General features: G+C 47.6%; 2 protein-coding genes across 3 annotated transcripts; both read left to right on the top strand.

The window, feature by feature from the left end:
* Positions 1-22,216, top strand: PIAS4 (protein inhibitor of activated STAT 4). Of its 2 annotated transcripts, XM_075038107.1 has the most exons (12): positions 1-185; positions 3,382-3,444; positions 3,594-4,029; positions 10,118-10,202; positions 11,949-11,990; positions 12,405-12,495; positions 12,848-12,976; positions 13,064-13,169; positions 16,584-16,657; positions 16,819-16,979; positions 20,455-20,585; positions 21,521-22,216. In XM_075038107.1, exons 1-12 carry the CDS (start codon positions 159-161, stop codon positions 21,724-21,726), a joined length of 1,551 nt encoding a protein of 516 aa, XP_074894208.1. In that variant the 5' UTR covers positions 1-158; the 3' UTR covers positions 21,727-22,216. The 2 variants fall into 2 exon arrangements, with proteins under 2 accessions (XP_074894208.1, XP_074894209.1); XM_075038108.1 differs by lacking the exon at positions 3,382-3,444 and having other exon boundaries at positions 10-185.
* A 2,678-nt stretch (positions 22,217-24,894) lies between these two features.
* Positions 24,895-26,435, top strand: LOC142035396 (forkhead box protein L2-like). The gene is given in 4 exon segments (XM_075037479.1): positions 24,895-25,173; positions 25,541-25,713; positions 25,810-25,886; positions 25,889-26,435. Coding segments are annotated over 4 exon segments (714 nt in total). The 3' UTR covers positions 26,074-26,435.
* The last annotated feature ends 1,315 nt before the right edge of the window (positions 26,436-27,750 follow it).

Genomic DNA, 27,750 nt, shown 5'->3' with positions numbered 1-27,750 from the left:
CGGGGTTACTGCGCCTGCGCGGCGAGGCCGCGGCCCGCGGGGAGAAGAGGGCGCGCGGGGATTGGGCAGCTCGCGGCCCTCGCGGCCCCTCCCCCGCTGTAGCTGGGCGTCACGTGACTCGGCGGCGGCTCCCGGCGCGGTGGACGCTGGAGGCCAAGATGGCGGCGGAGCTGGTGGAGGCGAAAGTGAGTGAGCTGTGCCCCCCACCCCACCGGCGGGGCCCGGGTCGGCCCGGGCGAGCTCCCAGCGGGGTGGACCGCGAACGGCACGGCCTCGGCCCTGGCCCCGGCCGTGAGAGCCGGGGGGGCGGCGCCCCGGGACCCCCCCTCCTCCCCCCCTTTTTTTTTTTTTACCTCAGGGGCTGCCCCGCCCCGGCCTCCGGACCCGTCCGTAGCCCCCGCCGGACCCCGGGCCTGGCTCGGCCCGTCTTCCAGCCCCTGGGAGCCGCCCGCCCCTGGGCCTGCCCCTTGGGCCGCCGGGCCGGGCCCCGGCCTCCCCCGCAGTTAATTCCCAGTGATTAATTAGCGCAGGTGTTTCCCCCCCCCGCCCCCGCCGACGCCCGGCGGGGTCGCTTCCCCTGCTCCCCGGGCTCCTCGCCCCGTTCCCCGCGGAACCCTGGGCCGGTCGTGCCCGGTGCCCGGCTTGCTCTCCGCGGCCTGCCCTGGGCTCCCTGACCGGTTTGGGGCCGCGACCGGTGGGGCGCGGAGCGGAGCTGTCCAGCCGGGCCCGGCGGACGGAGAGCTCGGGAGACATGGCAGCAGCCCCGGCCTGGCTTTGCCCATCTCGCCGCGGCTGGGGCCGGGGGCGGGAATGGCGGTGGGACGAGCAGTACCCGGCGCTGGGGGGTGTTGGGGCAGAGCCCCCGTCTCTCCGTGGCGGGGAGGCTTGGGCCGGCCTCTGAGGCTCCTCTGCGGTGGGGTGAGGTGAAATGTCTTCCCAACAAACGTGCCTGAAGTTGTGTTGTGCTTTCAAGGTGTCTTGTGCACCCCATCGGGCCTTCTGGGGGGAAGGTCCCTGCTCTGCTGTGGGTTTCTCCTTTTCCCTCTGGGTTCCCGTTCACCGGCGCCTTTCTGGGAGCTGGGACTTCTCCGTGTCCTGCTGCTGGTGCGTGGCAGTGCAGAGGACCGGCCAGTGGCACTTGAGTGGGCTTTACCCAAGAGCATCATGGGGAAGCTGGTGCTGAGGGTGCTTACTGAGCAATGCCATCAGATGGAAAATGTTCAGTGCCTGCAGGATCAGCTCATCAGTGAGGATGTGGCTAGATGGCTGCAAAAATAAGATTTGGAAGAGGCTTGTTTTAGGAGGCATTGTCCTCTCCCTCCTGTTGGGCCTCTCTCGGTGTTGTGAGCTGAGCCCAGGACTCTGGGGAGGAGGTGTACTTCCAAGGTGTTGTGGTTGCCCCCATAGTGGGTGTTTGACGGGCTCCTTGCCGCTCACATGCGAGGCTTCCTTGGGGGGAGGAATAGACCTTAGCGTTAACAATCTCAGTAGTTAATATGATCTCTCTATTGCTCATACTGTCGTGCAGGTCCAAGCCTCAGTGACAGGTTTTCTTTGTCTGAAGCTTGTTCTTCTGTTACTGCTCAAATCTGGTCATCCTTCTGGATCTTAAATCCTTCTAAATGCAAACTGCAGAAGACTGTCAATTCAAACTCCGCTTTACGCACTGACAGTCCCAAGTGACCGGTGGTGTAGGAGCAGTGAGTGCAGGAGAATACCTGTCTGCTGTGCTCCTGTGACTTCCCTGGTACTGCGCTGTTGATGTGCGTCACTGCCTTGACGTGTTTATCTTTGCAAGTATGCTGTTTATCCTCAAAGTGCCTTGGAGAGGACAATACACTCTCCATTTTGTAGTTGAAGAAAACTGAAACGCAGAAACTAGATTTCTCCAAGATCACACAGGTAGTATCTAGTGAAGCAGCAATATGAATCCAGATCTCTTGAATCCTGACTTTTTGGCAATTAAACATCCTTTCTCTCCTGTTTAAAGTTATCTGCCTTTTTTTTCCTCTCATCAAAGGTATTTTGGGACATATCATGACTGCCAAAAATGTTAACTACAGTCACTAATGTTTGTGTAGCATCTTTTGGGCTTCCAGATTAAATGACAGATTTCATGAAAAAAGAGAAAATAAATGGTACTTTCTCTATAGTCTAATTCCCACACATGCAAAAGTGGCTGTTTAAATGTTTCTGGAGTCAATAGTAGCTTTCTTAATTTAAAATAAATAAATAAATCCATAGCTGTTTTATTCCAGGAAATTACAAGGCTACTATTAACTTCCACAGAAATCTGACTTTTATGCCTTGCCTTTTTTTTTTTTTTTTTTCCCCTAATTTAATCCTCAAACAAGAGTGGAGTATAGACTGGGGAAAAGAGACCTGCTGAATCTCTTCCTCTGTTTTTTTAAACTGTGGGACAGCTGGGGTTTCTTGAGCTCCTGTGTTTTCCACAAACCAGGAAGGATATTGAGTGAATATATGTGGGTACCTATCAAGTGTATTTTCAGGGCAGCTTGAATTTTCAAAAGCATGTACTTGATAAGCTTGTCTTGTGCACTCATAAGGCTGCTTTGTTATGAGCGAGAACTGAAACATCAATCTGACCAGACTAGCTGTAGTTTTAACAGAAATCATTTCTAGTTCTTAGTCTCATGGAAAGTTGCTGTATAGTCTAGTATAGTACGGTCTTTGAATCTGCTGACAGTTACAGGCCTTCTGAGTTTCCACAGCAGCAAGAGAGTAGATTTTTGAAGACAGAGGTAGTTTTTTACTGCTTATCAAAACACTGAAATTGATAATACCAGTGCAACAGCAAAGGCAGCTACTGGCTGTGAACATGGGGGAGTGCTTGGCAAAGCACCCAAATAGAGTTTGGAGGCATTGTTCTCATGGGAACATATTGCTCTGTCTAATAGTCTTTTAATACCTTGCTGTAGTCTAAAACACATGGGTTTTTTTTAAAGATCCTATATATGTAGGAAGGATTCTGGAGGGGTTTTTTTGCACACACAGATAATATACAGGTGCACTGAAATACAGTATGAAAGAATTGGTGGCCCCGGTTCACTTAAATGTTGTCTGCCTTCAGGTTGACTTTCATTTCCTTCCTTTGCCTTATGCTAATACCATTTTAGATGAAGTTTTTAATGTAGCTCCCTTACCCAAAGGTGCCTGGGAAGTTTGGATGATTTGAGCCTCTGTGCTAAAGGAGTTAATTTGCTCTTTCACATGTGGGGGCCTGCTGTTTGAGACGTTTTCCTTTGTGGTCACTCCTGCTTCCAGTCAACCTGTCTTGAGGATGCTGAGCATTTATCACAAATTATTTTTGAGTGATTTGATGACTATCCTGTTGTTTCTCTGATTTTGGTGATATTTCAGTTGATGATCTCCTCTGTATTTGTGTTGCTCAAACAACTACCTAAGAAATGGGATGCTAATCAGGTGAGTAACGGCTGATTTGAACAGAAGGTTTGGTGTCTATCTTCTAAGGGATGTTTTTATTATTTTGGATTCCAGTTATAGAGTATAGTGAGAACTGACACTTTGCCTTTTTATAACTGTAAGAACGTTTTTAATTTTTTATCCCCTAGAACATGGTGATGAGTTTCCGAGTCTCAGATCTTCAGATGTTGCTGGGTTTTGTTGGCAGGAGTAAGAGCGGACTTAAACATGAACTAGTCACCAGAGCATTGCAATTGGTCCAATTTGACTGCAGCCCTGAAGTTTTCAAGAAAATTAAGGAGCTCTATGAGACTCGCTATGCCAAGAAGAGCTCTGAAGTCGCGCAGCCTCAGCCGCAGCAGCACCGGTCTCCTGAGGCACTCTCCATACATTCATCGTATGACCGCGGGAGCACCGTTGCTCGGACTTCTATCTCCACTACTAATATTGACTATCCTGCTCTCTATGGGAAATACCTTAATGGACTGGGAAGGTTGCCACCCAAAGTTGCGAAGCCCGAAGTTCGGCTGGTGAAACTTCCCTTCTATACGACCCTGGATGAACTGCTGAAGCCAACAGAATTAGGTGAGTTTTCAATATGCTGGTGCCTGTATGATGGGCTTGATCTGGGAGAGAAAAGTGGAACAGGTTTAAGTGTCAAAAAGGTGACAGTGTTTTCAAGGATCTGTAATGTCATGTGACAGAGGAGAGATTGATTAATGTGGTGGTGGATGCCCTTCTCTCCCCCCTCTCTCCCCTTATATTTAGAGTTTAGAGAAGAATATTTATATCTGGGTTTTTTTCCATTGCCTTAGAACAGGAATGTGGTCACTTTGAGATGTAATTTGAAAGCCTGTCTTGTTTGGCTGTAGCTTTTATATCCTTCGTTGGAAATGCTGCTGTGTTGCACATTGCAGTCTTTTGCTGTGAATCATTGTCTGTCTTCTATCTTCATAATTTGGCAGTATATTGATGAAAATCTTTCTGTGTTGGTGTTGCACCTGTGCTAAGCAAGTATGCTGGCATATTCTACATTAATTTCAGTGCTTAAAATACCTGACCTAAAGCCTCCTATGGATGAAAGAGGGTGGTACACATATCAAACAGTATTTCTGACTCTTCTTTTGTGCTTGTCACGCTTATTTGTGCGTGATGCTGTGTATTTTGAGGGGCAACTAGGAAAACTGGATGAAGTGCTTTTTACCACCCTGGGCCTAGGAGTCTGGTTTTCTTTTTTCATTATTTTAATTCTGAGAAACAAATAGTATTGTCTCTGATGTTAAATATAATGTTCTTGTAGCAAAGACAGTATATACAGAGGAGAAATACCATTGTAGTCTGCTGAACTGCAGTGTCTCAAAGTCAATGTGGTAATACCAGGCTTCATTACTAAATGAACCTAGAACTTGGGAAGCTAGTCTGTCTTTGCTGAAAAAATGCTTGATGTGCATGTGGATTAGAGGAAAAAAAAAAACAGATGAAGATATGATTGTGCAGGTGCAAAAAAAAAAGACTAATTCATCAGAATTTATATCTATGTAATTTTCATCTTCATTTGGAGGCGTTAAATATGTTAATGCTGTGACCATTTAAATAGTCAAGGGGTGGGTGCCAGTGTAAAGCTAAAATATTTTTAAATGCTGTTTGGGGAATGAGTTAGTTCAGTCTTAAATGTGGGGTGGCATTTGTTGGTCAGGAATGCAAATGTAGTCTTTTGAAGGAAAAAAATTTTCAAGAGGTGGAAATGTCCAGAGATAGGAGAAGAGCCTGGATATACTTACTGTGATTAACAGATTTTGTTAAAAGTTGACATTAAATCTTCTACATCAGATCAGAACCGAGGTCTCATTAAATTTAGTATCTCACCTCTGTTAGCTGACACCTCCCTCGGGTCAGCTTGTTCCTTAAAGCATATTTAACTAATTTTCCCTTTTGGTGAGAGTGTTTTCCCCTTAACAGTGGGGAATGGTGGTGAGTAGCTGGGTATGAACAGATGTTCGGTCTTCATTGTCCCAGTCAGCTGTTCAGAAGCTAACAATGTCTTCTAGACACTTGTTTAATTTTCCCAACCTGGTGACCTGCAACTATAATTCCTTCTGCCTCCGCCAATGTGAATAAAGAAGCATTTGTTTCTCTGTAAAACTGGGGTTATTTCAACACTGTATGGATATCGGCTGCTCCCCATTGCCACCTGGAACAGCCGGGTGCTGGAATAACTTTGATGTTACAAGTTACACTTGTATGGAGCTCTGCTTAGTGCGGAAGGATGATAAAACAAAGAGCTCTGAGGAAAATGGAGTGGTTTTCCATATGGAAGCTGTACCAGTTCGTGCTTTGTTGTCCAGATTTCCCATTCTGTGTCTGGACCAAGCATAAGCTCCTTGTCAACCTCAGAAACTTGTAATGTGGAAGTACCTGAAATAGATTCAAGATCTCAGATCCATTTAGAAACACCCAGCTGCTGTTGTAGTACCCCATTTCCCTAGGCTACAAAAGAGGTATTTTAAGCATATAGCCATGGTGGGAGTAGGGGAAGCTTAATTTATATGTTCCGAACTCCAATTGGAAGCATCTTTATTAATGAAAAGGCTCTCTTGCCTCTTTGAGATGATTGCCTTGAGATCAAAGGTGAGGTGGGCGATGCCTAATTTGGTCTGTAGGCAAGCAGATTCCCTGAAGAGCTATCAAATTACTATTATACTCGTAGACAAAGGTGGCTTCAGCCAAAAGCAGATAAATTAGGTGCATTGCAAACCAGCTAATATCTCATATTTGGTAACTGCACACACAATTTCAGTCAATTTAAGTATTGAATTTAGCATCTGAGTTATCTACATTAAAACAGCTTCTGCCGCAGCTTTCTGGTTTGGTCTAAGGATGTCAACATGAAAGAATTCTTCTAATTTACTGAAATCACCGCAATTCTCTTGGGTAGATAAGGCTTAAAATTAAGATTGATCAGATACCTTTTAGAGGGAATGAATACTAATATCTTTCCTGCATTGTGTTTTAAGTAGCTAACAAGCAGAGTATTTATGTGAGCTCTGTGGTGTCTGAGCACCTTGCTGATAAGTGTACTTATCCTCTGGCACCTTTTTGGGTAAAACAGTGTGAATATAGTTTTTGACAGTAATGGTGTGCTGTAAGGAATTCTGAATTTTTTTTTTTTTGTTGTTCTGAATGTTAGCTGCGACAGCCTGTACTTGCTGTAGATACTGAGGCTTCTGGTCTTCTCCTGGAGGCATGCCAAAGGAGATCTTGCGGTGCAGCTGTAGGAGGAGAAGGCCATGTAGGCTGGGAGGTCCTGCCACTGTCAATGTAAACAGGATTTGTTTGGGTTTTTTCCCTTTGATAATACCTGCCTTGCAGTGGTGGAGTTGCTCTTCTCTCATGTGTAAGTAGTAAAACTGCTGCTCCAGCCCCCTCCTGTGAAGCTGGACTCAGTTGCTGTAAACAGGGCCACCGATTTTGAGGCAAAGGCAACTGCTTTCCCCTGACTGAAGAGCAAACACCACTGCATTGAGTGATCTCCAAGGAATCCTAGCAAAAGCACACACTTACGCTGTTGCTGTATTCACCTGAACAAACTGTGGTATGCGTTAAAATGAGTGCTTCCTCCACTTACAAAAATAAGATGCCTTACAGTCAACTTGCCCCATCTCCCCAGACGCACACGAACACAACTGCCCTTCAGTCTAGTCAGAGTAGTTCCAATAGCCAAGGAGGGGAAAAAAAAACCAACCCAACCTATATATTGTATTGTGCCCTGAGGTGGGCTGTTCTGGAGCAGCTGGGATCTGAATGAGGTCTCACAACAAGCTCCTTAGCCCTACAGAAGTCCCCTGCCAGCAGCTCATCTTGGGCTGATCTGCCTTTGGGATCTCCAGCCATGGTGATGACAATATGATCTCTCTTTCCTGGGGGTATTTGATGTCTTTAGCAGGTTTGACCAAAAAGTATAATAGTGAGGAATATTACGGTTTAAAAAAAAACAACAAAACAAATACCAAAACAAAAAACCCCCAAACAAACCCTTGGTGCAGGGAAACACTAAAACTCTGAAATCAGTGTAGTCCTTATTTTGCATGGCATGGTCTAGCCTGCCAGATAGAGAGCTCCAGATGAGGTTGGCTTCCCAGAATGGGAATCCATCACAATTACATTGGGCTAAAGTCTTGAATGTGGTTTGCCAAGTTCTTTCGGGTTTTGGAAGTTTTATGTCTTGACTCATTCTGAGGATTGCTGATTGAGCTCAGTCTTAAAAATTGATTTCCTGCTATTGTCAACTGTTAAAATAAATTGATCCCAGCAGCCGTTTTGCAAGTCAAGAAGCTGAGTTGTGTGCTAAGGCATCTGTCATGGAAAAAGGATGAAACTCGGTTATATTAAAATATTTAGCTTTAAAAAAACAGAATTTTTTTTCTGGCTGCTCAGCAGAGAAATTAATAACTGATTAGGTACCCTAAAAGTGTACATCCTGGAGTTTGGGCTTATTTTCCAGCATTAAGATTTTGAAGAAGAATTGGGTCTTTACACAGGTCGGTCTCGGAGAGGTTTTTCTTTCAGTCTTTTGGGGAATGTTCTCTTGCACTTTTCTCCAAAGCACCCACTTCTGATTGCTGTTGGCGACAAGGTGTGCATAGACACATCCTGAGTCCATATCTTTTTGATTTTTGTTTTCCCTTCAGCTGTTTTTTGTTCAGGTAACTGGAATGCTTTGTGTGACTCTCCAGCAGCTTTCTGTGAGCACAGTTGAGAAGTACCCCTCAATTCTTGCCTGGAGAAGGGTCTTTCACAGTGAGGAATAAAGAAAGTGGGGAGCATGTGCTGCTGCTTCTCATTTCTCTTACTTCACGCAAAAAGAGGAGAGCTGTTAACCAAGTAGCTGTAGAGAAACATAGGTACCTGACTAATCTTTTGTTTCCCTGCACCCATGGTTGCACAGTCAAACTGCATAGCCCATCGGTACCTGGTCCTTCGCAGCTAGGGCTGCTGTGCAAACTCACCATTATACCCCGTTCGTGGTAGCGGTGGTCTTTTCAGCCTCAGCCCCGGAGCGGCACTCGCTTCTGGTGTTGTCAGCAATGATGCGGTGTGTCGCAGAAGTGAGAAAATGACCTGTTTTGAAATTCAATAGTGTGCTGGTTTTAATGCTAGAATATTTTGCTGAAGAGGCGATAGCAAATTTGTTGGATACTTCACAGGGTTTGACTTCTGTCTCTGATGGCATCCTCCAGTGGCGCCAGTCAGTGCTGCTGGCAGCCTGCTTTCGGCATCTAGGCGCTCTTTTTGTAAAAGAAGGCCAAGCTGATAAATGCAAAATAAAACATGAACAACTCAGTTTTCCTAATCAGGTTTGCTTTGTCTTTGTGTAGCTCAACAATCAGGAGGACAGCATGCCTATAGACAGTTATTCAAGCAACAATATTAAAATGATTTTTTTGTTGTTCTTATCATTCATCACTTTCTAAAAATAACAGTCCTTATGAAATGCTTTACTTCTCAATGGTTGTTTTGATCAAGAGACATTTGGATGGAAACTGGAATTAAATTAAAAGTCCATAAAGATACCTTGATTTTTATTTTTTTTATTTCTGAAAGCCCTTTTTGCATTTTTAAAGCTGAATTACCAAGGGAAGTATCCATAGTCAGTGAATCAGACTGTCACCTTGTCTTCTAAGATCTTAGAGGTGCTGAGGTTTTACTCTTCCTTCATCTCATCTTACTCATAGACAGTAAAGCACACTTTCCTACTTCTCAAATTCTGGTATGTTGGCTTTGAATAAACAAGCAGTTGAAGTGATGCAAAGAAAAAATCCTATTCCTGCTAAAAAAGAAAAAATACAAGCTATTTTATCACTTCCTGTTCTTTGTATTTATCCTGTGACTTTCACCAGCTCAGGCCCTCGACTGCAGTTGGCAACGTGTACTGACAATAAAATTTAGCGTGCTTGAATTTAATAACAGGTACTAAGCGGAAGTCATAACATAAGTTTTCCACACCTCAAGCTTCATTTTAACCATGTTAAACGCATTTGATCTTAAAATTGTGAATGGATAAAAGGCCAATTAATCTGGGTTCTCAGTTAAGTGTTTCTGAAAGTGGAGTGCTGTAACGCCCTACCTATAAATGCACCCTCAAGGTCATGTGTTTGTAAGTCATGTTCATGTTTTTTGTGATGCTTTTTTATTATCTAAGCTGATCTTTTTGTTGTTGTCGTTTCCTTTCTTTTCCAGAATCAGTCTGATCAGTCTGGTGGTTTTGTGCTTTCATGTCATGCATAGGTCTCTTCTTACGCTTCTTTGAGTTCTAGTCTCCACACTGTGATGCCACTTATGGTTTGTTCTTATATGAACACACAATTGTTGGCTCATTGATTATTTGAAGGGAGGAAAAATAAAAAAAAAAACAAAACAGGTCCAAATCCACTGTGTACTATTAGTGTGCTAACTAGCAAAACAAGCAAGCAATAAATGAGCAAAGCTGTAATCAACAGTAGATTTATCAAAATGCATGATGATTGGAGTTCTTGTGCAGCTGTATGGCAGGAAACAAGACTTAAAAATAAACATAGCTCAGAAAATAAAAAAATCACCTTGTGCTTAGCAATGTAAGAAGAGCTAGATATTATCAGTTTGATGTCAGTCGTCTTTTTTTTTTTTTCCTCTTCAGTTCCACAGAATAATGAGAAGCTTCAGGAAAGTCCATGCATTTTTGCATTAACACCAAGACAAGTGGAGTTGATCAGAAATTCCAGGTATTTCTTGTTGTGTGTTAACAGTTCAAGAAAATGTTGCTGTATAATTCCTGTGTGTTCCCTCTCTGTGGAAGCCTTTGTAATCTGCAAGGAAAAAGTTTGTTTGAGAGCATTAGCAGACAGGCTACTTCTCATGTAAAGCAAATAGCTGGGGGAGGTGGGAGGTGCAATTTTGCTCATTTAAGTCCCTAAGTTTCTCTCCTGCTCCTCTAATCTTGCTTTTGAATAGTACATTTGGGCAGGAGAAGTGGTATGTAATTGTTGATGACCTAAATTCTCTGTTGAGCTTGTGTAGTGAATTCATTTGTGGATTTTTCTTTGCATCAAAAGTTCAAAAGCTATACGTGTAATGCTGTTTGCATCTGAAAGAAAGCTTGCTTGTTGTAAAGGATGCTATAGTAACTGCAAAAGAAAACATCTTGCACCAATTAGGATTTACGCTGACCTCTGTCATGATGCAGTTTTTGATTCAAACAATGAAATGCCTAAGAAATGTCAGTGCCGGCAGTAAGGCTTCCTCTTTTGCTGACCTGCTCCCTTGGTCCTTGCTGCCATGAAAGGACAATGATGCAGAAGAGGTCCTCCAAAACTAAGCGCAAAACCTTTAAATATTTCTCTGTATGGTAAAAACATACTGTTATCATAGAGTTGAAGAAAGATGATGTTTCTTGAATATCCAGTGCTTGATTACTGTTGTGATCCCAGTAGGTCAACAGAAGCAATACAGGGGAAGCTGTTTGAAGACTTAACAGAAGGGAAATGATATACCACGGAAGTCTTTAAGGGTGATAAAAGACTACACATGTTGTAGCTGATTCTTGGTGGTCTTTTCTCCATGTATTCAGATTTGTGAGAAGAGATTCAGTATCAGTAACACAGCTTAAATATTTCATAGCGGGGGTTCAGTGAGAGTCTAGAATGATCACTCAGCGCAGGTCCGTCATCTTCCACTGCTTGTGGGTGGTATCCAGATGTGTCTCTCCCAGATCTAAAACTGCCATATCAGTTCTTGTCTGTCAGTTGAACTGAGGGTCCATCCCTTTGACCCCCAAAATCAAAACATTTATACTAAAACACTGAATTGGAATGCAAAACACTTTCAGAGGCAAACCAAGACTAATTTGGGGATCTTACCTAATGCATAAATTAGAGTATGTTTTGTACCTGTGTATAAAGACTACTAATAAAATGCCCTTGTTCTGGGATATGTTGCTTTCCTGATAGCAGCTGAAATCCTGTTACGAATAGCACTCCTGAAGTTAGCAATATTAGCAGTTGTTCTGCTGGTGCCATAATACTTGGTTCCTTGGTTTGCATGAACAGCTTTAGCTGAATAATTGAACAAAGAGAGTCTTGAAAGAATGCTGTCAGGTAGACCTGACCTTAAAACCTAGTTTTCGTGAATGCTTGCAAATCAGCAAAAGGATGCCAGGCAAATTGATATCTTTCACTCAACACCTTTCCAGTTTTGAAAACCCAGAGAAAGGCTATAGGATGGTGCATTAGGAAAACAGGACCACTGATATTTGCAGGGGAAATTGTACAATTTAAATAAAATTCTGTAAAGTAATTCTTTAAAGGTCTATTAAAAAAAAAAAGAACTAAAACTCCTGAGTCTGGCAAAAGTCACAGCTGATTTTTGGTTGTTGTGGGTTTTGTGTTGTTTTTTTTTTGTGGTGGTGTTTTTGGTTTTTAGTGTTTTTACATAATTAATCTGAAGTTTCTGTTTCTTCTTTAATTTGCTAGGGAGTTGCAACCCGGTGTGAAATCAGTTCAGGTTGTGCTAAGGTATGTCTGAGCATGGGGTTGATTTAACATCAGATGCACAACAGGGAAGGAGGGAATGCACTACCAAAATATATTAACTTTCAGTGTGGTTTTCATGGCTACAAAGATAACATTGAGAAGTTGGTTGTTCAAATGCCTAATGCAAGCATCTTAAACTCTACTTTCTAACCTCTTCCTACGTGTACTGCTTGAGTTAGTGCTGCAGTAGAAAACAGCAGCGTGTCAGATTTTGCTGCCCAGGTATCAAGCCTGCATCCGATCTGGGAGAGCTGAGTGGAATTGGCTTTGCTTTGGCCAGATGAGGGAGCATGGGTTGGTGTGGTGATGGTTGGCTGCTGGTAGCTGTTGATGTGCAGAGAGCTTTGAACATGCAAACAGCACGGGGATATTGAGAGACGTGTTGTTTCTTTACAGAATCTGTTACACAGACACTAGTTCTCCTCAGGAGGATCAGTACCCTCCGAACATTGCAGTGAAAGTGAATCATAGTTACTGCTCAGTGCCGGTAAGTCAGCTCGGCCAGGAGGTGTGACATTGCAACTTTGGAAGGATTTGTGTGATTTAGAATGAAATTGGTTTTGTGATGAGTGCAGACAAGAAGCCAGAGTATAAAAGTGCACTGCTTAGTTTAAAGCTAATTTTCTAATGGATTATCTATGTTGTTAATAAACTGTTCTTGCAAAAAGGCTTGATCCTTTTTACTTTGTGCTTGGTCTGACTGTTCAGCTACCTTCTACCCCCCTCCTTGAAAACTGTGGGTGAGTAGAATTTAGCGAAGCTGACGAATAGATGTACCCATGTAGAAGCATCTTGAGTAAAAAAAAAAAAAAAAAAAGTATATACTCTTTCTGCCTTAGGGCTACTATCCATCAAACAAACCTGGAGTGGAACCTAAAAGGCCCTGTCGTCCCATCAACCTCACCCATCTCATGTACTTGTCTGCAGCGACCAATCGCATCACCGTTACCTGGGGGAATTACGGGAAGGTACGTGCCAAAGGAAATTGGACAGAACTGCACAAACGAGTGCAAAAGAGCAGCCTTGCTCATTCTGTCCCTTCCTTCTCTCATTAGAGCTATTCCGTGGGGCTATACTTAGTGCGGCAGATGACCTCAGCAGAGCTGCTGCAGAGGTTGAAAACCATTGGGATCAAACATCCAGAACTCTGCAAAGCACTTGGTGAGTATGTCTGCTTATGCGGTGGCTCGGGGAGGTCTGCTGTATGCCTGTCAGACTGCAGCATTCCTAATAGCCAGGCTACTAGAAACGTGCTTGGAAACAGCTGCCACGTTTTATACAATTTCTTTCCTCCAGTTGTATAAAAACACTTTTTAATTGAACAGACTTGCTAAGCTGTATGTCAGTCGTGTGAAATTGCCCCAAATCTGTGTGCAAGTGCAGCACTTCTGCAGTGTGCGTTTCTCATGGTTCTGCAGAAGCTCTGCATCACTTTAGTTGGATTTAGAATTTGTCCCCAGGTCGTATCGTGGTGAGTGCCGCTGAGGGCCAGTGTCGTTCTGACGCGAATGGCTTCATGCCTTCACCTGAGTAATTAAGAGCTGACGAACATTACCACAGCACCTCGGCCTTGACCCGCACTATTTCCAAAGGAGATTTCTGGAGCAAGGGATCCTGGTGAAAATGTCCTGCTGCCCTAACCCCCCGTGAATCCTAGGGGCTGGCAGTGGGATTTCACCACCAGCACTTTCATATGCGTTGAGAGCTTCAGAGAAGAGATGATCCCGAGAGATGCTTATCCTAGACCACTCAGGTAAATCATCATGGTATGAGGCAAATGCAAAACATTACTGAAAATGAGGGGAAGTTGCCTTTCCAAGGCAGAATCTGACTTGCAGCTCACGAGAGTCTGGAGGATTTCCAGTTACTTAATGTTATTGGGGAGAGCAGTCTCGCTATTTGTTTTGCATGGGAGAACTAACACCGTGGATCGTGATGGTTTTTAAAACATACTATTCAGATCATGGACAACTCTTATCGAGTATAAGAAACATAATCTTGAAGATAGATGGCAGTTCACAGAGGTGATGATGATTTCGGGCATGTCCAGTCTTCAGATGCCTAAAGCACATTGTGGGACACACTGCTGCTTCAGCCAAACTTCTGATCTTCATGTTAAGTGCAGCATTTCTGCAGCAGATGCTGAACACTTCTGTATCTGTGTGCCACACCAAATAGTGTCCATGGCAGTCTTGATCATATTAGACCGCTCTGACAGCCAGCACTTATCTATTGACATAAGAAATGGAAATTCCCATTTGTTAGACATCCACCACTCTCAGAAGCCCAAGGCACTGGCTGTGCTCTCTTTTTTGCGGTTCACCAGAACCTTAAATGAATTGAGCAGAAGCTGGCTTTTGAGCTGCCCTAAACTGCGGAGGATCCTCACATTCTTCTCTGGCGCTTCTTGAAACCCAGCTCAGCAGTATGTGCTGTTCCCTTTCAAGCAAGCATTTGCAGGATGGACCCTCAATCTGAGAGTGACAGGCAGAAGTTCTGAAAGCAGGTTTCTTGCCATTTCTACTCAGTAACAAGTGCGTGCCTCCAGTTCTACTGAGTTAGATAACTAACAGCTTTGGCTGGACTTCGGGGCAGGGATGAGTTGCATTTGGTGACCTTAAATTTAAGCAAATAGGAACGTTGTCTTCTTTCAGTTCCTTTGGCTTGTTACTGCTTGGAAGTTGTTTGGACATCTGAAACTGGCAAGCACAAGTAGCTTGTAAACTTTGCTTTTGTAGCTCTGGTCTGTTCTGCAAATAATTCCGTATCATGTTCATTGCAATATCCCTCAGTACTCACTAAAGCTACCCTTTGACTTCAGTTGCATCTCGGGGCTGACTCATCTTCCTTTGCTTATGCTTCTGTTGACTTTAGTATAGGAACATTGTCTGGAAACAGAGATGCTTAGATACGTGGCTGCGGATCCAAAAGCAGTCTTAAGACAGCTTGATTCTAATCAGGAGGTCCTAGAAAATGCCCATTTCTCCTTCCCATGTATCATAGTAATTGATGCGCAGAGAATGGTCTTACAAAGAACTTTACAAAAAATTAAGCTTGGATGAAAAGTCTCCTAATGTGAAGAAAACAACACCAAATCTTGTAATCTCGTGGGAATTTTACATCTGAGAAGTCACTCTCTAATTAGAGCTGTGTGTTGCAAAACTGCATGTAGCCTCATTGTCTGGAGACATCTTGTTATGATCTGAAAAGGTCAAAATAAATGGTTGACTTGCTCCAAAGAAAAATGGTGATGGAAGTGTCAAAGGCCTTTTCAGACAGCAGCATTAGCAGCAGCTACTCTTTAGGAGTTGTGTCGTAGTTTAAAGCTAATTTTGTGTGTTGATTCCGCACCTTGATGTGGGACCTGCACGTGCGGGACCTGCATGTCTGCTGCTCTTTTTTATTTGCCTGCAGCTCCTCTGGGTTTTCCTTTCAGGATGCAGCAGTGGTGGCAGGATTCTCTACCTCCTTTCCTAATGCCTGATTCTTTCCAAATATGTGCTGGATCGCTGCTTGTGACTGTTTTTGCATGGCTGCCTTGCTCTTTGAGCTGTCTGCCCTGGTACCTCTGGGTCTGTTTGTGGTTCCTGTGAAACGGGCTGCTGGAATAAATGAGCTGGCCGGCATATAAGATGAAGAGTTACAGCCCAGTAGCACTAAGAGGAGGCTTGTTTATTTGATGGGGAAATGATGAGATGTGGTTTCCTGTCAATTTGACTGTATCCCGTGTTTGCTCACTTCTGGGGGGACTTTCTCTGAATTTCAAGGGGCAGGGGGAGGCAGTTAACCCTGTCCTATTGCCACTGATCTTGGAAGGGAATAAAATCCATTGTGCTTATGCTAATGACTAGATAAGCCTAAACTGACTTCGTTCCAGAAGTCTTGCCATGTGCTAGAGCTCTGTCCATCCACTCTTTCTCCCCCTGCGGGAAGTCCAGGTATGTGGGTGTCTTAGTCCTCTCCGAAGTGGGACAAAGTTAACTCCCACTTGGCTGCCTTGGTATAATATTAACATGAAAAAGCTGGTCAGCAGTGTCATTTCCTCCATGTACCCCAGCCGCCCAGCCTGTAGTTTGTAAATAAGAGGTGGAAAGGTCGCTAAGAGAGCATTAACAGCGTAGCTAGCAGATAACGTGCAGATGGTTGCCCTCATCCCAACACCTAAGTCCATCCCAGCTCCTTCATTTGGTCTATCCTGGAGGAGGGGCAGCATGTGCTGTTTGGCTGGGAGACCTGGGTCATTGGGAAGGGGGATTTGTAAGAAAAAATGAGCTTCCTCAGCCAATAAATACTTCAGCTGGCCTGTAGGCCATGAACTGCCTCATCATGCACAAGGTTTTTGGCTAGCCAAGCAGCGTCTCTACTGAGTTCTGCAGGTTGCGCAAGCCTGGTCCAATACCACAGCTTTCTGTCTCCTATGTCCTCTGTCCCTGACTGGCAGAGGTTGTCATCTGTGGGGAAAATGACTCGTATACAGCCAAGGGCTGTTGGTGAGCTGCTTGACCTGTGCTACACGCTGTTTCCAAGGTTTAAGTTTGCATCTGTTAAATTTTGTGCTCTCTACTCTTACTGCAGTAAAAGAGAAGCTACGCTTGGATCCAGACAGTGAAATTGCCACTACAGGTGTTCGCGTCTCTCTTATCTGTCCGGTAAGCCTTTGCAATATATTTTAGTCTGTTTTCGTCAAGAAACCCTATTCTACTGTCAGACCACCTTTGCAAACTAATGAACCTTTTTGCTTAGGAGGAGAACTGTCTGGTGATGCCTTGGGTGGGTTTTATTGCTGATCATCTGCTTTTTGGTTCAACAGCTAGTGAAGATGCGGCTGTCTGTCCCGTGCCGGGCGGAGACCTGTGCACATCTGCAGTGCTTTGATGCAGTCTTCTACCTACAGATGAATGAGAAAAAGCCCACATGGATGTGCCCTGTGTGTGACAAACCAGCACCCTATGACCAGCTCATAATTGATGGGTGAGTACCTACACTTCTCTGTCCTCAACCCCTTTCTTTTCTCTGCTGAGTGTGGCATCTTGTCTTTTGGTCTGTGCATCTGATTGAAGTTCACCTCAAAACAAAGTTGGAAGCTTATTCTGCTGGTGCATAATATTCTGACTTAATTGTCTTGGTGTGTTAGAGCAAGACTTGACTGTTTGTCTGTCATTCTTAATTTTTGGATTACACTGAAGCGTTTTGAGAATCAAGCTTTTACTGCCTCACTCTTTTCATCAGGCTGATGAACCTGCACAACTAGCTGCCTTGGCTGACTGATACCATGCTGCATGGAATAAACCACTTTATAAGCACCCGATAAGGTGGTTTTTGATAGGAAGCATCTTCTTGTTTTGTTGTTGGTGTGAGGTGCTCATCAGCTCACAAGCAGTTCTTGGCATGCTGTAAATGTGATTGGAGGATCTTCTCTGCCAGCTCTTAAACCAAACAACGTGCAACATATAGCCCCTGAGACAGCTACAAATGTAGTATTTGGAAAGGGAAGGGATGCCTCAGTAGAGACTATTTATGTGTTTTGCATGCCTATAGGGGAAAAAAGCAGCAGGTTCAGATGCACTGGAGGGACAGAATTAAAATGCTTTGGATATATTGTCCAGGCTGGATGTTTTGTGGATCCACCTGGGGTTCCCTGGGCCTCCCACCCTGGTTCCCCTGGGGACACCCAGTGGTGGTTGATCCCTGCTACCAGGCTGAGCCTGTGCAGCAGGACCTTGGGATGCTCAGGGGGCCCCAGGGGCTCCCTGCTGGGGATCACCGGCCCCCTTGGTGTGCAAGGGGACACCAGTGCACTTGTCAGGCAAATGGAGTATATGTTGGGAGGGAACCAGCTTTTGGTACAGCACTTTTAGAGTGGATTTGTGAAGGGCAGACTGCAGAGTTTTGCTCCAGCCATGCATTTGGGTCTGGCTGCTGTCCTGGGGCTGCTGCCTGCCCTGTAGTGGGCTAGAAGGACAGAACCATGCCAGCGTCCCCATTCTCGGTGTTCCCAGTGAAGCAGCCCCTGTCTCTTCTGCATGAGGGATGTTTTCTTTCTACTGTCTTATTTTGAATGTGGCATAGCTGTAGTAGTACTGTAAAAGCACAGGAGGGAATTAAAGCAAAGTTCCAAACAGCATTTGGAAAATGGTGAGGCAAGAAATGCATGCCCCAAGCCCTGCCAAGAGTTCTCCAGCCGTGAATTGGGGAAAGGTTGCTTTAGACTCGGCGCTCAACTTGTCATCTGGTTTTCAGTCCATATGGGAATGGTGTTTCCCATATCTCTGGACTAGAGTTAGCTTGCTCTGTCTTTTTACCAAAGAGAAGAGCAGAGGGCTCACCATAAGCTATGAGAGCTGGAGTGCTACAGTTCAGCAGTACAAGAACACTTTGGAGGTGATGCTCATATGTCTGAGTGAGGTTTGGTACTGGAAAGCTTGAACATGCAGCTGTGTGCCAAGAAGATTACTCTAAAATACAGGAGATCTCCCTTTCCTCGTTGCAGACCTGGCAGACGGAGTCCTATATGCAAACTGCAGAACGAGCTAGGCTGACAGCAGGGGCCACCTGAGGCAAGCCAGAAAGCTGGCGACGATGCTTGTCAGCTCCCAAAATATGGGTTCCAGAGGCTATCTCTAGAGAAGAGCACAATAAATTGCCTGGCTTTTGTCCAAGAGTAAAGGAAGAAACAAGGAGTGAATTAATGCCAACAGTAATCTCCACCCACCCCCCAGAAGAAGCTTTGTTGCCTCAAAATGCAGGGGGCCTGTTTTATGGGCTGGGACCACTGACATCTTTAGTGGTGCTAGCCAAGCTGAGAGCAACCCTGAGGACTGGTGGAGCAAGATGCATGGTTGTTGGCTTCTGGAAAATTATCTCCACCCTCATGGCTCGTATAATTGGCCTCTAATGCAGGTTCCCTCAAAAGGAGGAAGAGTTTAGAGAAATTGTTTAGGTGCATCCAGCTCCCTTGGCACACAAGGCAGTGAAGTGAGCAGACGAGTCTCTGCCTGGGTGGTATATTCCCAGGGCCAGGCTGATAATATTCTGAGCATTGCTGCCTTTATAGGTACTGATTTGATCCAGGAGTTGTGGCTTTTTAGACTGTCTGAAGCAGCCTAGGCATAGATAACCTGTTTGCTTTGTCCTCTGGCCAACACTGACAGGAAAATCCAGTTCCTTTGAGATCTCTAACAAGGCTGCTGAGACTGAAGGGGAAGGTACAAGGGGTTGGATTGTGGAACCTCCACAGGTCAGCACTGCACGTGTTCCTCCTGGATGAGGAGGAGGAGGTCGTCATCACTGGTGAAGGCTCAGCAGATTTCTTTGTCCCTGCTCTGCAGTGCTCAAGACTGGGTTTCAGTGCCAGTTCTGTTGGATGAAGGTAGTCTTCAGACCTCCCTTGAAAGTAAGCTGGAGGGAACCTGGCAGTCACAGCTGGATGTTGCTAGTCAAAAACGGGGCGTAGGCACCTGAGGAGGTAGTTGGTTGGTCAAGTCTAAGATCCTCTGGGCCCTGCAGCTTTTTTGGAATTGCAGCCTTGGTGGTTGCTCTGCTGGATGACAGGACCGTCTGTGGAAGTGCCTTTCCTACTTCAGCTGGGAGAAAGCAGAAACTTTCTCCCACTAGTGTGCCATGAATAGTTATCTTGAGCTTGTAAGATCTTTGCTATTAGTTCTCCTTTATACTGAAAGGAAATGCTCAAATCCAGAAATCAGTAAGGCCTTGCAGAACAGTGGTTCCTATAGTGTGTCCAAATAAACATCCCAGGCAAATGGCAGGACATAGCAGAATAAAGCAAGTCCCCAGTTCCTGAGGCACAGTGAGCCAGAGCCAGGGTCTTGTTCTGGTTAGTGTCTCTGCAATGAGAGATGGCTGACATTGAGGTATCTACACTGGGTCTATTTTCAGTGGTTGAACATCGGGGGGGTTTTCTGTTGCAGGAGGCTGCATATATTGTTTTGGTGGCTGCTATGGAGGCTTTGAGAAGCAGAACTAGGAAGGAAATGAAGTGCTGCTTGTTGGATTGCTTATTTCTTAATGTCATAGAATATTTTGTCTTTTGCTAACGCCTTGGTGTGAATGTGTACCTGCACCAGCCCTGACATAGCTCTAGATGGGGCATCAGATGTTTGTCTGGAAGCAGTACCACGGACCTGGGAAACTGGGTGAAGAGGCAAGACTGTCTTCTAATTGCACATAATTAAAACGTTAGTTCATGGTTTAGGTACGTTGTCAGAAAGGACGGGGATGGCTTGCAGTGTCAGAACCTGTACTTGTTTTATGGAAAATAAAACAAGCCCTTGACTGAAAGGGCTATCTGTTTGGCAGCCTTCTGCTAACACTAAATATCTTTTAAATTTAGGGCTGTTTAAGGTGAAGATCCAGGTTGATGCCCCATCACTAAATGCATTCTCTGATTGCCTTGAGCTTAATAGATGGCATCTTTTCTCCTGCCCAGGCTCCTGTCAAAGATCCTGACAGAATGTGAAGATGCAGATGAAATAGAATACCTGGTGGATGGCTCCTGGTGTCCCATCAGAGCTGAGAAAGAGCGGAGCTGCAGCCCTCAGTGTCCAATATTAGTTCTAGGTGAGTATCTCTGGTGCTAAAGACTTCAAATTACTGTAGGAAATGTGCACAAATTGCAAAACTAGAGTTCCCCAGCTGCCTTGAGAAAAGCTGTGATACCTTAATGTGAGTTTGGCTCTCAGAGAGCTTCCTCTGGATAGGCCCTTCGTTTTCAGCCTTTCTAGAAATGAACAGCATCGCCAGGGTGCATCGCATCCCTGCGGAGGAGGGCCCAGCCCAAATGGGGTTATTCGGCAAAGCTGGGTTGTTGCCAGAATGGCATCGAACAAGTTTGTCAGTACATTTACTTCTGCAACAACCCCTGAAATGTCATCGACAAGACCAGCCTGGATCGGCACTGTACTACTTTTGTGGGAAAAGAGGATTTTGACTGGAAGGGCTGTCTGTTGGGCATCCCGCACAAGGCCAGGTCCTCTCGCAGTGGTGATGTCTATGGACGGGGTTGGCAGTGTTGTTGCGTAGCTTCTTGCTTTGGCCGAGCCAGTTCCCGGTTCTCAGGCAGGTGCCGTTGGGCACTGTAGCAAGTTCTGACCCCAGAGAGAGCATCAGGTTTGTGGCATCGGCTCAGTTTTTAGGCAGCTGCTTGAACGGAGTTTGTTTCATGCACCCCTTTGCCTTGTAGACTTGACATGGGGAAGCATTTCTTTACCAAGAGGGTGTCAAAACACTGGAGCAGGCTTCCTCGAGAGGTGGTCGATACCCCAAGCCTGTCAGTGTTTAAGAGGCATTTGGATAATGCCCTCAAGAACATGCTTTAACTTTTGGTCAGCCCTGAAGCGGTCAGGCAGTTGGCCTAGATGATCGTTGTAGGTCCCTTCCGACTGAACTATTCTGTTCCAAGTACCACACAGCCATGAGAGACCAAGAGTATCGGAGCGTCCCTAAACTGGGCATGAAATGTGTTAATTAGTCCTTTCTTTCCCCACTCCTTTCAGGTTCTTCAGATGTGAACGGGCTGTTGCCCACTCCTAACGGTAACGGTGAGAATGGCAAGGCCACTGCTGACGTTGTGGATTTAACACTGGACAGCTCATCATCGGAGGAAGAGGAGGAAGAAGATGAGGAGGATGACGACGATGATGAGGGACCCCAACCAAAACGACGCTGCTCTTATGAGAAAGGTTTAGTTTCTGCCTGCTGACTGCGGAAGCAGCTCTGAATCTCAGAATGGACAGACTTGAATACTCTGGTGCTTATTAAACTGGAGGAGGGGGAGACTGTCTTCTCCCACCTCATCTCCCTTCCTCCCTGATCTCCTTTGACTTTCCTATTCCAAATTAATCATTAAAACAAGAGAAAAAGAAAAAAAGAGAAAAAAAAAAAAAAAAAACCACCACAAAAGAAAAACAAACCATTGAGCTGCTTCTTGGTTGGAAGACGACCCCACTCAAAGCCTGACCCTGAACTGGAGCCTGAAGTAAGGAAAGTGTCTTAAGCCAGGCAGTCAGAATCCACAGCTCGCTGGTCTCTGCTGCCCTTCACCAGGACGGTTTGAATCGGTGGAGTTCACCTGCAGATCTACAGGACATCTAACTCCCGTGCATCTCCAAAGCTGTGTGCATTTTTATTGTCTTGTTAAATAACCATTCCTTAATTAATCTAAAAGTTTTTGCTGGACGTGTGAGTCCGGGGCGGGGAGGGGGGGGAGCGGGGAGAGGGACAGGAGATGGGTGGGGGGGTGAGGGAGGTTTGTATAACCCAGCAAGCATAGAGGGGATTTTTAGGGGTGGGGATGGGGGGCACGGGGTGAAAGGGAAGAGATGTACGATTGGAATCGCACTGTTCTAGATAGGAGCTCCAGCAGCTCTGCACCTCATGTAAAGAGACACGTTTTGAATCTTTTAACCTAATCCGAAGGTAATGTAGAAATTGTGCGTAGTGAATCGTTTTAGTTGAGCAGAAGCCATGGGGAGGGTGGGGAGGGCTCGAACCACAAATCTGTTGTATTTTTGAAGTGCAATAACTTGGTGTTTTTGAAGACTTAAAAGGGCTGCGCATTCCCTTTTCTTTGAGAAGGCTTTGTTTCTGGAGGCGGTGGCAGTGACCTGCAGGACAGCTGGACACCTGGCACGTGAGGAGGAGCGGGGTGGGGGGCGAGGGATGCTTGGGCCTTCGAGAAAATGCCAGGTGGGGGAATCTCAGTTTCTAGCCAACTACCTCGGTAAACTCCAATTCAGGTTTCTTTCAGTCACGAACCAGTGTGCGGCCCGGCACCGGCGCTGCTGGCGGCACTGTTGGCAGGGTGTTGAGGACAGAGCCGAGGGACGATGCGTGGAGCCCTGCGACCACGTGTTAACAGCCTCTGGACTTTTCCACTTCTCTGTTCAAGACTTTGGTCCCAGACCCAAAGCTACTGCTATGCTCTTGATGGCAAAATGTTGTTGCTTTTGAGTTTCCAAATGGTAACCTTTTTGACTTTGTCTTAGAGAATTTTTGTAATTAACTTTGCGTAAGCAGCTCTGCTGTTCCCACTAACGCCTCTGAACTCTGTTTTGCTTTGGACCTCGCTGACTTTTCTCGTCCGTAGATGAGAATAAACGTTGGAAGGAAGCTGGCCTGTGCCTCTGCCCCTCGCCTTGCCCACACGATGGGCAGCAAGCAGGAGCAATGTCCCCAAGCCCAACGGGAGGGGGATTGCCGCAGCCAGGGCCCCCTGGGCAGCGTCCGGCTGCGCTGTACCGAGACCCCCCGAGCTCTGGGCAAGGGGTGCTCGGTGCCACTGGGTGCTGCCAGAGCCCAGTGCAGGGATGGCCCTGCTGGCACCCCAAACCCTTCTGCCTCCCTTCTGCCCTCACCTCCTGGCAGTTGGGGTGTTTTGGGGGGGGGGCAGGGGGGCAACAGCAGCAAAATGGCAGACCAAAGCCACGGCGCTTTCCAAAGCGCTCGTCGTGCATTTGAGGAAAAAGCAAAGCACGGCTGGTCTCATGTCAACAGAAAAGCCACCAAGGTCCACCCAGAACTGTTTTAAATCCTTGTTAGTGACTTGCCCAAAAGCAAAGAATTACCCTCTAAATGCTGTTGAGCAGGAAGCTTCGACCTGGCATATTTGGAGTTTTCCTCTCCAAATTCTCCCCAGTCTCTCCCGCGCGTGGTGTAGGATCCCCAAATCCCCTGCCCAGCACGGGAGGGCACCCGGCTCCGCATCCGACTGCAGATGCTGGCAGAGGGAGCATCCGTCGCTCCCAGCCCTTCCTGCCCATCTCTGTTTTGTCTTAGCAAATGAAAATTTGAAGGCAAAGCGGGGGGGGGCGGGTAAAAAAAAAAAAAAAAAAAAAACCACACAAAAAACCCCCACACTTTTTCCCCAGGCATCTTGCAAGGGTGTCCCGGCCGGCAATCGTGGGCAGGGGGGAGTGGGCAGCAGGCAGGGAGGCAGCTGCATCTCGCTTGCTCTTCCGCTGTTTCCAGTCTTGCTCCCACAGAGAAACTCTTATTTGTATGACATAAGCTTTTCTTTTTCTTCTCTTTTTTTTCTTCTGTTTGCGTGTAAGCAATATGTTTTCAGGTTTAAAAGGGGGCGGGGGTGGGAAGGGGGATTAAAACAAAAGAAAACCTGGGTAGAGCTCAAAAATTAAGTTTTACTGTATAAAGTTCTGTGGCTCGCATCCCTGGCTGCACAGTAGCTTTAGAGTCCAGTTTTTTCTAATATTTGTATTCTAATTTAATTGCTTTTAAATTTTCCAGGCCAAGCCACTGTTTGGAAACATCATGCTTCTGTTACTGCTTTCTGTTTGAGTTGGCCAGCTCTTCCTGTACATATGTTTTTTCTTATATCCTGTTTTTTTCTTTTTTTGTAAAGAGAAGAGAAAAAACAAAAAGAAAATTATTTTTCTTTCCCTCAGTACACATTCTTCAAAGTTCAGATTATAGTGTTTGTTAAATAAAAAGAAAGATTTACATTTAATTCGGTGTCGGCTTGTTGGGATTTCTCCCCGGGGTCCCCAGGAGCTCCGGGGAGCTCACCCCAAAAGGAGCCCGGGGAGGTTGAGGGGGTGTCTGTGCTTGGGGCAGGAGGGTCCCCCCCAGGAATTGGGGGGCAGCCGGACCCAAGAGCGAGGTGGGCGCGAGGGCCCCGTCCCCGCAGGCACCTCGGTGCCACTTTGAATTCCTCCACCTCCAGCGGATTAATCATTTTATTTATGAGGCTTAAAGGTCCAAATCCCGCTAAACCCGGGGCTTTGCCAGATAAACAGCCTGCTTTGCGAAGGCAGCCCGTTTGTGAAAACACAATTAGCAAACCCTGTAATCTGCACTAATTACCGGGCCGGGCCAGGAGGTCTCCCCTCCGGCTGGCGACGGCTCGGGGACCATGGGGGACACGGGGCCCGGGGGTCGGCGCCCACCCGGGGCCTCCTTCACCATCGAGTACCTGCTGGCGGAGCGGGGTGACGGGGGACCCCGCAGCCCCTCTCCCCCCGGCCGGAGCCCCCCGCAAGCCCCCCGGCCCCCGCCGGAGCCCGGGGACAAACCATCGCAGTCCTACATCGCCCTCATCTCCACCGCCATCCTCTCCTCCCCGGAGAAGAAGCTGCTGCTTTCCGACATCTACCAGTGGATCATGGACAACTACCCCTACTTCAAGAACAAGGTGAGGGGCTGCGATGCCGGAGCAGAGCCATTTTGGGGGGAGATTCTTTTTTTTCCCCTGGTTTAGGTATGATTTTTAGTGGTTTGGGGGTGGGCAAACTGGGAGCTGAGCCCGGGGTGCTGGTGTCAGGTGGGGGACGGAGCTGGGCTTGACTCACCGCATCTCTGCTGACCCCAATCCACTGGGAAAACGCGTCGTGCCGCCATCCGGATCTCGGGGCGGTTTCAAGCGGTGTCAGGGGGCTGGTTTCTCCAGGCGGATCGGGCACCGTTCACTCTGGTGCCTACTGACGTCCCGGAGGTGCGTGGGGCTGGCGCGGCAGGGCCGTGGTGGCCGCGGGGCTGGCTGACGGTGCCTCTCGGCCCAGGAGAAGAGCTGGCGCAACAGCGTCCGCCACAACCTCTCCCTTAACGAGTGCTTCGTCAAAGCCGGCCGCAGCGACAACGGCAAAGGCCACTTCTGGGCCATCCACCCAGCCAACCTGGAAGATTTCGCCAAAGGCGACTACCATCGCCGGCGGGCCCGGCGGCGCGTCCGCAGGTGAGCGGGGTTGGTGGTGGGGGGGGTCTGGGGGTGGGTCACAGGGGGGGTTTTGGGGCTCAGGGCTGACCCCCGGTGCTCTGTTTCCCCTCGCAGGGTGAACGTCGGCTACTACCACCCCTACGCCCTGTACGGCCTCGGCTGCTGCTGCCCCTGCTGCCCCCCGGTGCCCCCCGGTCCCCCCCTCGCCCTGCCCGTGCTTCCCCCCCTCGCCCTGCCCGCGGCCCCCCACCGCTGCCTGCCCGAACGGGCGCGTTGGGGCTGGGGACGGGTCCCCCCCGCTCCCCGCGGCCCCGGCCCCCTCCTGCCCCGGCCCCCATTCCTGTAGCTCCCCCTATTCGGGGCTGGGGGTGTGCCTAGATGGGCCCCCCCCCCAAAAAAAAAAAAAAAAAAAAAAGCAGAGGCAGCTCCAGGCACGACGTGCTCAAGGACGTTCTGGATGTCATCTGCCCCACGTCCCCCCACCCTGCCAAGGCGTCGTGGCCGTGGCCCCCCCCCCATCACCGACGAACCCCCACGCGCCGGGATGGGGCCAGAACCTGGGGTTCGTGTCCCCCTGAGGGACACCCCCCCCCCCCAAAACCCCTCCATGCCCCAATGGGGGACACCCCTCCCCTTTTGGGGACCCCCCCCCACCTCCCCCAGGTCCAACCTTCGCAGGAGGGGACCGTGTCCCCCACGTCCCCCCCATCAGGGCCAGCCCCACGCCAGCGATCTCCCCCACGAAGAGTGGGGGGCGTTCATCGTTGTTCCCCCCCTCCCCAGGCCCAGGCACATATGGGCCTTAAACCCTCCAGCGGCAGGCCCCTGCCCTAATTATTTTCTTACTAATTGTCCCTGACGCCCCTAATGAAAATCGCGGCTCCCAGGTGTTAAGTGGCATTAGGGCGTCTCGCTAAGAAAGACGACTCGGCCACTAAATCCCGGGAGATAAAACCCCCAAAGCTCTTCGCGCTCCCGAGAACTAGGAAGCTTATGACACAAATTAATCCGTTAACACTGGCCGTGCCCTTTTTTTTTTGGGGGGGGGTCACTCCTGGGGATGGTGGTGATGATGGGGGGGGGGGGGGTGTCTCGCTCGGGGACAGGGTGACAGTGGGATTTTGGGGGGGTCTGGATTGCGGGGGGGTCCCCTCGGTGCCGCCTGCCTCCCCCTCCGTGCCTCAGTTTCCCTGTTTGAGGCAGGGCCCTCATGGGGGGGGGGGTATGGGGGGGTTTACACCCCAAACCCCGTCCCCGCAGGCCCCTTAAACCGCCACCATCTGGGGGCTGGCGTTTGCCCCGGTCCTAATCTGGGTCCAAACGGGATTAGGCCCCCCCCCCCACCCCCCCTCCCGGGTCCTCGCGCCTCGGCCCCCCGCAAGCGGCTTAACGGGGCCGAGCTGCCCCAGCGGGGCACGATCCGGTCGTGGGGGGACTGGGCAGGGGCACCAGGTTCCCCGTTGGGGTGGTGGGAACCCCCCCTTTGGCATTATTTTGCAGGGGGGGGGTCCTCCCTTTGGGGAAACTGAGGCACGGCGACAGGCTGGGACTGAAGCCCCCCGCCCCCCCAACAACAACCACCCCCCGGGCCCCCCAAATCAGGGTTAACCCCCACCTGCCCTGCTCCACGCTGCCGTGGGCCCCCCCCTTCCAGCGCAGCCCCCCCAGCCCGGGGAGTTCCCACCTCACCACCAAACCACCAAAAAAAAGAAAACAAAAAAAACCCCAAAACCCAAGAAAAAACCCCATCCTAATCCAGCCCCAAAATAGAGGACCCCCCCCCAGGGCTGTCGCCCTCGATAAGCTTTTCCGCCTCCCAAGAAGACCAAACGGCTGCGTGTGTATTTTTAATATATAGTTTATTTTCTTTTTTTTTTTTTAAAGCCCCCCCCCAAAGTGCAATTTTTATTATTTTCTTTTTTTTTTCTTTTTTTTTTTTTTTCTTTCCTCGTCTCCCACACTTTATAAAGAACTATCAAAGTTACAATCTATGGAATGTCTTTTCTGTGCTTTTTTTTTTTTTTTTTTTTTTCCCTCCTCGCCTCGCTCCTTTAC

The sequence above is a fragment of the Buteo buteo genome, chromosome 10 (assembly GCF_964188355.1).
Source record: "Buteo buteo chromosome 10, bButBut1.hap1.1, whole genome shotgun sequence".
Lineage (NCBI taxonomy): Eukaryota > Metazoa > Chordata > Aves > Accipitriformes > Accipitridae > Buteo > Buteo buteo.
The sequence above is the reverse complement of the archived record's forward strand: the minus strand, read 5'-3'. Positions and strand labels throughout refer to the sequence as shown.

Excerpts from the sequence above, each read along its gene's own strand:
- PIAS4 (XM_075038107.1), top strand. The coding sequence starts at position 159 with ATGGCGGCGGAGCTGGTGGAGGCGAAA. Across the intron at positions 186-3,381 it reads CGGAGCTGGTGGAGGCGAAA|TTGATGATCTCCTCTGTATT; the intron begins GTGAGTGAGCTG and ends GTGATATTTCAG. Across the intron at positions 10,203-11,948 it reads GAGTTGATCAGAAATTCCAG|GGAGTTGCAACCCGGTGTGA; the intron begins GTATTTCTTGTT and ends TTAATTTGCTAG.